This window comes from Balaenoptera ricei, chromosome 12 (genome assembly GCF_028023285.1).
Source record: "Balaenoptera ricei isolate mBalRic1 chromosome 12, mBalRic1.hap2, whole genome shotgun sequence".
NCBI lineage: Eukaryota > Metazoa > Chordata > Mammalia > Artiodactyla > Balaenopteridae > Balaenoptera > Balaenoptera ricei.
Genome location: NC_082650.1, coordinates 39,779,218 through 39,791,348, shown reverse-complemented (window position 1 = coordinate 39,791,348; position 12,131 = coordinate 39,779,218). Strand labels below are relative to the sequence as shown.

At 35.6% G+C, this 12,131-nt stretch overlaps 1 protein-coding gene across 1 annotated transcript in view; it reads right to left on the bottom strand.

Moving 5' to 3' along the window:
- The window catches only part of SERINC1 (serine incorporator 1), a 32,315-nt gene extending 24,725 nt beyond the window's left edge, over positions 1-7,590 (bottom strand). The window contains exon 1 of the mRNA XM_059941315.1: positions 7,463-7,590. Coding sequence (XP_059797298.1) covers positions 7,463-7,501 — 39 coding nt within the window. The 5' untranslated portion in view covers positions 7,502-7,590. The remainder of the gene's footprint in view (positions 1-7,462) is intronic.
- Positions 7,591-12,131: the final 4,541 nt, after the last annotated feature.

Here is a 12,131-nt window from a genome sequence, read left to right as displayed (position 1 = left end):
ATCAATTCTCTACAATCTCAGAGAACAGGACTAGAGGGAATACCTCCTAACTTATTCTATGAAGTCAGCATTACTCTAATAACAAAACCTGACAAACACATTACAAGAAAATAAAAGATTAACCTCTCATGAACATAGAGACATAAGTCTTAACAAAACATTAGCAAATCAAATCCAATAATGTATAAAAGAATTCCACACCATGACCAAGTTATCGCAGAAATGCAAGACTGGTTCAACATTCAAAAATCAATTAATGTAATCCATCAAATCAAGACGATAAAATAAGAAAAATTATATGATCACATTTTAGATACAGAAAATGCAGTTGACAAAACCCAACACTCATTCATGATAAAAACTCTCAAACCAGGAATAGAGGAGAAATTTCTGAACTTGGTAAAGAATATCATCAAAATACCTACAGCCAGGGGGCTTCCCTGGTGGCGCAGTGGTTGAGAATCTGCCTGCCAATGCAGGGGACACAGGTTCAATCCCCGGTCTGGGAAGATCCCACATGCCGCGGAGCAACTGGGCCCATAAGCCACAATTACTGAGCCTGCGCGACTGGAGCCTGTGCTCCGCAACAAGAGAGGCTGCGATAGTGAGAGGCCCGCGCACCACGATGAAGAGTGGCCCCCACTTGCCACAACTAGAGAAAGCCCTCGCACAGAAACAAAGACCCAACACAGCCATAAATAAATAAATAAATAAATAAATAAATAAACAAGCCACTATTTGTCAGATTAAAAAAAAAAAACCTACAGCCAACATCATATTCAATGGTGAGAAACTGGAAGTTTTCCCGTTAAAATCAGGCAAAGATGTTCCCTTTCACCACTTCTTTTCAACATTTTACTGGAAGGTCCAGAATGTAATAAGACAAGAAAAGGAAATTAAAGGTAAACATATTAGTAAAAAAAAAATTAAATTGTCTTCGTTCACAGATGACATTGTCATCTATGTAGAAAGTGCAAATTAATCAACAAAAAAACTCCTGGATCTAATAAGCGATTACAGCAAGGTTGCAGAATACAAGGTTAATTTACAAAAGTCGATTGTTTTCCTATACACCAGCAATGAAAAAGTGGAATTTGAAATAACACAATAACATTTATGTTAGCATCCAAAAACACAAATTACTTAGTATAAATCTAACAAAGTATGTACAAGATCGATATCAGGAAAATTACAAAACTCTGATTAGCAAAATCAAAGAACTACAAAAATGGACAGATATTCCATGTTCATGGATTAGGAAGACTCAATATTGTTAAGATGTCAGTTCCTCAAACTTGATCTACAGACTCAATGCAATCCAAATCAAAATCCCCACAGTTTGGCAGTTTCTTACAAAACCAAACATTTCTTACCATAATATCCAGCAATTGCATTCCTTGGTATTTAACTAAAGGAGTTGAAAACTTATGTTCACACAAAAACCTGCACATGGATGTTTATAGCAGCTTTATTTGTAAATGCCCTAACTCTGAAGCAAATGAGATGTCCTTCAGTAGGTAAATGGATAAATAAACTCTGGTACATTCAGACAGTGAATATAATTCAATGGTAAAAGGAAATGAGTTATTAAACCATGAAAAGACATGGAGGAAACTTAAATAGATATTACTAACTGAAAGAAACCAATCTGAAAAAGCTACATACATACATGTATGGTTCCACCTGTATGACATTCTGGAAAAGGCATAACTATGGAGACAGCAAACAGATCAGGAGTGGGGAGTGGGTGGAGGGATGAATAGGCAAAGCACAGAGAGGATTTTTAGGGAAAAAACTACTCTGTATGCTACTATAATGGTGGATACATGTCATTATACATTTGTCCAAATCCATAGAATGTCTAGCACCAAGAATAAACTCTAATGTAAACTATAGACTTTGGGTGATTATGATGTGTTGATGTATTGATAGGTTCATTAATTGTAACAAATGCACCACTCTGGTGGGGAATGTTGGCAATGGGGGAGGCTATGCACGTGTGGGGGCAGGGGATATATGGAAAATCTCTACCTCTCAATTTTTCTGTGAAACTAAAACTGCTTTAAAAAAAATAGAAAAAGTATACAAAAGGATACACTGTGATCAGGTGGGGTTTGTTTAGCTGGGAAAAAGCAAGGCTGATTAAGCTTTTGAAAATCAAACAAATGAATTCACATTAACAGACTAAAGGATAACCATTTTGGCCATCTCAGTGAATGCAGAAAAATCGTTTGAAAAAAACTCAATACCCATTCATTAAAAAACAAACTAAAAAACTTCCGCAAACAAACAGAATATCCTCGAGTTGATAAAGTACATTTACCAAAAAAACAAAAAACAAAAAACCATAGCTGTCACCCATACTTCATGGTGAAAATCTGAATGATTTCCCTTAAGATCCAAAACAAGGCCAAGAATCTCTGCTCTCACCACTTGTATTCAACTGCACACTGGAGGTCCCAGCCAATATAACAAGGCAAGAAAAAGAAAGAAAAGGTATATACTTTGGAAAGGAAGAAATAAAACTGCTTTCTTCCACACGTAATTGTCAACATGAAAAACCTCAAAGAACTTACAAGAATGTTACTAGAACTACAAGAAAGTTTAATAAGGTCACAGGACACAAGATCAGTATGGACATATCAATTATACTTCTGCGTACTAGCAACAAACAATTGGAAACTGAAATTAAACCAACAAAAAGAAATACTTAGGTATAAATCTAATAAAATATACACTAGCTTTCAAATGATGAAAATTAAAAAACACTAATGAAAGAAATCAAAGATCTAAATAAATGGCAAGATAAACTGGGCTCATGGATTGGAAGGATCCATATTAAGATATCAATTCTTTCCAAACTGATCTATGAATTCAACCCAATTCCAATCATAATTCCAACAGGAGTTTGGTAGAAACAAACCAGCTGCTTCTAAAACTTTTATGGAAAGGCAAAAGAACTAGAGTAGCCCGAAGTATTTTGAAAAAGAACAGAGTTGGAAGACTCACACTACCTGATTTCAAGACTAACTTTAAAGCTACAGTAATTAAAATAGGGTAATTTAGGCAAAAGTATGGACACATAAAAGGAACAGAGTTCAAAAACAGACTTAAGCAAATATGGTAAAGAAGTTTTTGACAAAAGTGCCAAAGCAAATCAATACAGAAAGAACAATTACTTCTACTTTTTGAAAGACACCATTACGAGAATGAAAAGACAAGCCACAGACTTGAAGAAAATATTTGCTGGTGGGAATAAAAATATGACCATCTTGGAAATCAGTTTGGCAATTTCTTATAAGTCAAATGTATATTTACCATATGATTTAGCAATCCTACTGCAAGGTATTTAGGTAAACAAAATAAGAATATAGTCACAGAAAAAGACTTTACAGCAGTGCTTACAGCTACTTAATCACCAAAATCTGGAAATGCCCCTCAACTGGTGAATAGACAGACAAGCTGTGGTACATCCAAGCAATGGAATACTATGCAACAATAATAAGGAAAAAACTACTAATACACACCACAATATGAATGAATCTCAAATGGATTACACTAAGTAAAAGAAGCCAGACTCCAAAGGCTATATGCTGTATGATTCCATTTACATGACATTCTGGAAAGGGAGGACTCTGAAAAAAAACAGGGATTCTCCAGGATGGGGACAGCATAATTTTTTAAGGTGATAAATGTTCTGTAGTGGTTACACAACTACATGATCTGTCAAAACTCACAGAATCACATACTACAAAGTATGAATTTTATATAAATTACATCAACTAAAAAAATGACAAAAATAAAAATAGGAAAAATAATATGGAAGGAAAACTAAGACAATATAACATGAAAGTAACTCATGCCTTTAAAAGAGAGAATCCTCTAAATAAATAAAACAAAAAAGGACATTCAAAGATATAATACAATAACAATTTCCTTAAAGAAATAAATCTGTATTTTCAAAAGAACAATATTTTCCAGAAAAAAAAAAAGTGATAAAAGATTTAAAGTCAGACATACTTGGTTAATTTCAAAGATAAGTAAAGCTCTTCAGATACCCAAGCAGAAGAAACAGGTCAATTGTGTATATGAGATGTGTTGGAAGGGAATGACTACCAGGGTGGGATAAGACAGAACACAATTCATAGAAATAACTACAATGTCCTGAAGGAAATGTGTACACTATTATACCAGTCTACAATGTCTCTCAAGAACATACGAGGCATTTTTAAAAATGAAAAAATTCAGGGATTTCATCATCCATAAATCCTTTTTGAAAAAATCTACTGGATGACCAAATTTGGTCAATTATGAGATGACATTAACATTAAAAAAAAAAAAAAAAAAAACTGGGAGAAGCCATGGTAGAAAGGAATGCTTTGAGCTTTGAATCCATTTAAGTGTAGAACTGTGGTTTTCCATCAGAATCACGAGGAGAGCATATTAAAACAGAATGCTGGGGCCCAGTCACTGTTTCCAGTAAGTCTCCCAGTGTGCTGATGCTACTGGGTCCGGGATTTTAAGAATGACTGGTTTAGTTCTAAGATTAAACAACTGTGGGAATTATGGTTATAAGACAATACAGCCATATATAAAAAATAATACAAAGGAATTCTGGTTAAAGATGGCAAACTGAATATATGAATTACTTTAGAAACACCAATAAAATGAAAAATAAAAGGATTTTTAACAGAAAGAATAAACTTAAAAAGTAAAAAAAAACAAAACCCAGGAGAATAAACCTGGAAGGAACAAAATAATAACTGATTTAATGGGTCAAGAAAGTTGAATTATAAACCATCAAAGGAAAAAGTTAAGCAATAAAATTTGTATAGAATCCTCATATACATCAGGAATTGGTGGCACCAGGTGCCTCCATAAGTGAGGCTGAAGGTAGAGGTGAAAATAGGATGATTAGTTGAATGCCTTTTTAAAGAGCAGTTAAGACTCTTAAATTTCATTCCCTTTCTTACACTGGCCAAGTGAAGAGGATAAAGCAGGATTTCTCAACCATGGCACTACTGACATCCTGGGCCAAATAATTCTTTGTTGTTGAGGACTATCCTGTGTATTGTGAAATATTTAGCAGTATCCTACCCACTTGATGCTATTAGCACCCCTTATCCCAAGTTGTGACAATGAAAAATACCTGCAGACATTGTCAAATATTCCCTGCGGGACAGCTGAGAACCACTGCTCTAGAAACACCTCCTTAGAGAACTCTTTCAGAACCTCTCCTGAGAAGAAATGTTTACTTAACATTCAGCTATTCCTTTACTTTTACATTCTTTTGTTAAATTCAGAAAAAAAAAATTAAATTCTTTAAAAATACATGTCCACCATGCTACCGTTCCTTAACAAGGTATTTTTGTCTGTTCATTCATCCAACTGTATATATGCATTGAGAGAGAAGAAATGTTATTGGTGGTGGGACTTTGTTGGTGACATTTACATTTTGTACTCTGCACTGCTTGACTATTCATAACAACTATGAATCATTCCTACAAAATCAAGTCATTGTACTAAAAAAAATCTAGCAGAGGCTGCACAAAATAAGCAGTCAGGAATCACAAGCTCCTTCTTCTCAATTACTTAACTACATTAAATATCTTGGGCAAAAAATGATAGTTACTGTATATAAAGTACAGTGATTCAAAAAATCAATGTTATTCACTAACAGCATTGTAAGATTGGGGTGGGGTAAAGCACTTAAGTAGGCATAAATTGCTGGTAATGTTGTAGTTACAGGATTAGGCAGGAGGTCCACAGATGTTTATAATAATGCTTGAAGTAATCATCAATCAAATAGCCATGCTTGAACCAAGAATTAAGATCAATCTAATTCTAGGCCACTTAACAACAAAAACACAAAACAAGAAAACCACAAAATGAAATAAAAAAATCAACACTCTAATCTCTATATAGTAGTGTTACATGTAATCTTTTTATACTTTTTTTCATAGTTGAGATATTTTCTACAGTTTTATAAAACAAAAAACCTTTACAAAAATTGATTAAGTCTAAAGAAACTTGAGCAAGGGAAGAATGAGGTTCATTTTAATTCTGGCTTAACTGATCTAAATTAATGACTTACTATATACAAATAACAGGCCCACTTGATAAATGGACAAAATCTGACTTTACAAACCGAATTAAACATCCCCCAAATTAAGACAATTCTATAATAATCATTTTGTAATACATTTAAATTATTACACTAAATATGCCTCTTATAAAATACTCAATGGGTTCAAGTAGATTCTCTACTTTCTGAGCTTTGAAAGAAAGAAAAATATACCAGCTTTCCACACCGAACTACAAGAAAAAATAACATAAGACAATGACCTGGGTTGGAGTAACCTCTATGTATTATTTAACTAAAATTTAACACTTATAGTTCAAGCCATATCAAAAACTTTTTAAAAAGAGGTAAGGTATGTAAAACACTAAAAATGCTGGCTAATGTATATAATGGGGTCATCTGAGAAGTCAGGCCAGCAATTGTTGTAAGTGGAATTTATAAATCATGGATTAAAGAAATATGACTTGAACCCAAATATCTCGCCCCATATTACAAATATCTTTATTAGCTGTAAAGTCAATTTTTGTCTATTGGGGAGCGGGGGAGTGGTTATATCAAACTCAAATTTATTTGTACCACCTGAAACAAGAAATCTTGCCACTATAATGAAGAATGGTGTCACTCTAACAACGCTATCTAATCAAAATGCAACGTGCACCTAATTAAAACTGAGATGTCAAATTACACAAGCATCTTTATGTCAAAAAACAGGTATTTAATACAACAGAACTGACCAGCTTTTTCAGATACATAAATTATTACTTGAGAAGTACGTAATTTTCTCATACCATTGAGGTCGAGGACCCAGTCGCAGAGTTAGGACTATTTAAAAAGGATATAACTATATCAGTATTACTGCCAAGCTGCCCTACATATCCGTCACTTATTTGTAGTCTGCGCGACAGAACAAAGAGGCCGACATGCCTCCAGGGATGACAGTGCTGCAGTCTGAGGTCGCTGGGAAGAGATGACGAGAAGAGATGGGGTACTCCACAAGAGGAAGGGGCCTAAAACCTTTGTAGAAATAGCCTAGGCAGACATAAGAAAAATAGGACAAAAAGGGGCCTGGAAGAATCGGGAAAAGCTTTCACGAAAGACGGGTTGGGGAGGGAGACCACCAGCTCTCTGCTACACTTCTCCCACCGGGGTCAACTTCTCATGTCCATTGCTCCTCACGGCCACCCCGGTCAGCTCTTCGAAAGACTCAGGGCCCCGAAGCTGAGTCGGAGTGGCCAGGCGAGACAGGGAGAAAATGGGGAAGGAAGGCACTCCCCGTTGGGTGGGGTGCCACGGTCCCGCTGGGCCTCACCCAGCCCAGCTCTGGTGCCTTTCTTCTGTCTCTCACGCTAGCACCCCGAAGGCCGCTAAAAACCACCTTACCCAGCTCGCCATGGAGCACAGCCCCAAGACGCTCCCCATCTCCACAGCGTCCCAGGAAGAGCAGATGCCAACAAGATGGAGACAGCGTCTCTCCCCTTTTCGTGCTTATTTACTAACTACAAGCCACTTCCGGCGCAGAGCGCACCCCGCCCCTCAGCTTGCGTCACTTCCTTCGTGGCCTGGGGAGGGGGAGGGTGGAGTACTGGGGTTGCGCATGCGCGACCCTGGAACCCGAGGCTAGCTTCTTGCGCGATTACTCTTCCAATTCAACTCCCGAACGCGTCTCGTTTTTCAACTTTTGCATCTTTTTTTTTCCCACTTATGTTCTCAACTTATTTCTGAAGGCCAGTGCCTAGCCCAAGTTTTACTGGGATATTTCTACTCATTTGGGTGCTTCCAGTTCTATCACTGTTTGCGATTGAGAACGCACTTTAATTTCTTGTCCTATTAAGATGTTACAAGAAGTTTGCACATTTAAAAATTTTAAATTAGTTAGATAAGACTTAGTAATAACTCAAACATGTTATTGATTCTACTGAATGTCACGAGCTGTTGAGGAAACATTTAGACCCTGTCCATAGGTGATAATGGACATCTCCATGGAATGTATTCACTAAAAGTTCCAGTTATTTTTATAGTGATTAGTCCCTGAAGATATTCTGATCAAAGAGATCCCTTGATACCTTTATGTATAAAACCCATATAGCACTTAATGTTAATTGATCGTCTAGAGAGCTACTCAGTTGCAATTTATGATTGCAGAGCTGTGTCTTTTCCTCAGGTAGGCTTATAGTTACTTATATGAGATCGACCTCTTGTATGCAATCCAAAAATAAAGTGGTATCTCCACTATAAAGATCATAGCTTCTACACAAGTTTGATTTATAACAATCCTTGGGAAGACATTTTAGGGACTCTACAATTATGGGAGATCAGAAGATCTACCAAATCCAGTTAAGAAGGAGTGGCGTGCAAGTAGTACAGAGTTTCAAGACAGAGGGGCAGATCCACATTTTCATCTCCGTAAGGGGATTCATCTGGATGCCTAATGGGCAATTAAATGCAAAGAGTAAGAAAGTGAAGTATCACCCAATAAGCTATTAATACAAACATCTTTAAAATTTGAAATATTTTGACCTACAAAAAGGTAAAGAGAATAACGTCATAACCATGAACTTTCCCCTGTCTTCAAGAAATAAAACATTACAAATAGAATTGCTCCTCCCCCTCCACCAAGAGATGATCATAATGAATGAATGTTAGGGACCAACTAACAATCTTGCTACAATGTCTTCAATTTATTGACTGTTGCAAATTGCCCTTCAAAGTGGTTTTACCAATGTACACTTTCTCCAGCAGTGCATGAGAATTGCTCCACATCTTTCTCAGCACTTGGGTTTGTCACACTTTAGCTAACATGAGAGAAGTGAAATGTCTCATTATACTATCAATTTGCATTTCCCTGATAACTAGTAAGATTGAGAACTTTTGTTATTGACCATTGCAACATCCTCTTCTGAATAAAGTGCCTTTTCAAGTCTTTTGCCCATTTATCAGTTGGGTTATCCATCTATACTTTATTGATTTGTATATGGTCTTAATATGTTTTTGGATACAAATTCTTTGTTACGTGTGGAGCAATTACATCTCCCAGTCTGGACTTATTCTTTCACTTTTTTGTGGTGTCCTTTGATGACACCTTAGCGTAGTTTTAAATTTACTATAATGTAGTCAAATTTGACAGACTTGATCCTTAAGTTACATGATTTTGTTGTTTAGAACTCCTTACTAGTACCAAGATTTTAAAGATATTTTCCTCTGTATATTTTCTTCTAGTTTTAACGTTTTGCTCTTAAACACTTAGGTTTTTAATCCACTTAGAGCTGATTTTTGTGTATGGTATGAGGTAGAAATCCAATCAATGATGTGATGGTAAACTGCCTCTCCAGGGGGGGAAAAATAGCCCTGATATGTAGCATTTGCAGATTTCCAGTATAAATACTCCCACTGTGGCTGATTCCCATCTACCATTGTTTTAACAATACACTTGTGAAATTCTTGACTATTTATTTAGCAACTGGTCGGTTTGATCTAGCACCAACATACCACTAGGTTCACTTGTATTCTAGTTTTTCTTATGGATAACCAATTGTTCTAGTATGAATTTTAGAATAATAATCCTTTCTCCCTCATCTCATATGGCAGCAATACCATTGCTGTCATATGTCACATTTCATACACATGTGTCTGTTTCTGAACTCTATTTTATGGATTGAGTTGTCCATCTATACATAGTTTACTAACACATAGTTTTATAGTTGCGTCTCTAAATACATGGTTTTAATTATAGTTGCTTTAAAGTAAGTCTTGATATCTGGAAGGGTTTTTATACCTTACTCTTCATACTTGTTTTGGCTGTTCTTGATGCTTTTTTTATATATATATATTTTAGAGTCAAGTTGTCAAGTTTGGATAATAAATTATATAGCCTCAGTAATCATAAGAGTTTGATCATATTTTAGAAGTGTGTGATAAATTTGACTATAAGCTTCTTAGTGGCTAAAGAGTTTCTCAAAGAGACATTATTTTCATTTTAGATTAGACAGTACTTTATTATGTGAGATTATGCTTTATGAGACAGATTTGTTAGTATTATTAACCTCCACTCACTAACTGTCAGAATTATCCCCTACTCCTAATTATTGTGATACCCACTAAGGGACAATATAACCATTAGTTGTAAACCAATAGTAAAGCAAAGAAAGAATTATTAATTATAATTAACAGATTGTCTCCTTGCCAACTGTGAAAGAGTTAAAATGATGGCTTTTTTAGATTTGTACTCGAAGACAACCCAAAACATGTTTTCAGTACAAATCAGCAATTCAGTAGGAGCAGTTTCTCCAGGCTACTTCTTATAGTACAAGTCAAAGTCATAATGCCAAAGCACAAATCAGTAAAAGTAAGTAAATTAGGAGTTTTAAAAAATGCTAATTTCTCATTTCTCCTATGGTGTGACCTGATTCAGGGATCAACTTTAGAAGATCTCAAGTGGGCAATTTCCAAAAATATTAGAAATGCTAATAGGTATCCACCCCCGAAAAGATTTCAAATATGTTTGGGTGGTACTGCATATTATATTCTTGTGATTGATGTTGCATGTTAACATTAGAAACATTTGACTTTTAAAAACCCTTTTTTCTTTTCCAAGAAACAGGTATTAATATCTATCATAATTAATATTCTGTGGAAGATAGTTTAAGATATGCTGATGGAGGAAAGGATGGACTGCAGAGCCTTCTGGCAATCCTCCTAAAATATCATTTTTCATAACTGAGCTTTTGATCATTAGATCAAAAGATTAGATCTTCTTGAGCATTAGACAGCTCAAGGTTATATTCTTTGGCAAGAATGTGAGCATGCTCTATGTTGCCAATTAAAGACAAGATATAAACTTCGGCATTAAAATAAATGGAATTTAAAATTAATAGTCTCAGGGAAATTCAGGAGTCAGACCAAGACACAGGTCAGAATAGACATGCACAGGAGTGGGCTGAGAGAATTCTGGAATACTATAGGCAGGCTTAAGATTTTCCTCAGGAAACATTCTGGGTTCATTCTCACATATGGATGAACAAAGAATCAATGTTCCCACGTAGAGCATGATTGTGATAATTTTAGCCTGAGAAAAATGTAAAGCAGGGTTACCAAGGTTATCCTGTTAATAGTAAATGTTTCAATAATACATTAATAAAAATCAGCTTAGACCAGTGTAATCCCCAGGATGAACTGGGCACAAAATTTACCCTAATGTAACTAAATAAGTTACTCTGAAATTTAGACTTATTGACTATCAGTCATTAGTATTGTGAGAGTATCTACCCAAATAATAATTTTGGTTTCAGAATTTACCTGTATGGCAATAAAACCATATCTTCAGTGTAAAGGAAAATACTTAATATTTTTTCTGGCAATCCATGCCTAGTTTCAAGTCATAAACAGGATCAAAACATATCTTTGCTCTATAATACTCTGGAAATTACTATCTGATCTGGAAGGAGACCGTTCGATTATCCCTAATTCTCAGATTAGATTAAAGTACAAGTTTAAGAAAAACAAAAGTAGTCAGGCTTCATATTAAATTCATATAGCATAATCCATGACTGATTTTTTCCTCCAGAATAAGCATGAATAATGAAAGATCTTTCTAAACATTAGTTATAGATGTCTCATAGTCATGCACTACTCCTTCTTGAGTGTTTGTTATTACAGAGTAATATAGAACGGACATTCTGGACTTCATGGCATTATACCTTTTGGAGCCTACCTCATACTTACTGCTGAGCTGCTGTAGTTCCTGCTCCCTGATAATTAACACTGTTGAAACTCTTCTTTTAAGAGGTGGAGATTTTCCCTTTCTTACTATCTATGTATAGACTGGGAAGAAATTAGTTCAGTATCTCATTCAGGTGCTGGCAATTTAAGGAAGCATACGGAGTATATAGAGTTCCTGTTGTAGATTACCAATGATGACTTATGGGACAATTTCCACTGCTGCCTTGGCTGGTTGCTGCTGCCATGCTCCTCTCTATATTGTCTAGTGGTCATCCGCAGAAAATTCCTTCCCCACTAATTGTTACTGGAGATGCCTGTGCCCAGAAGCCAGCGG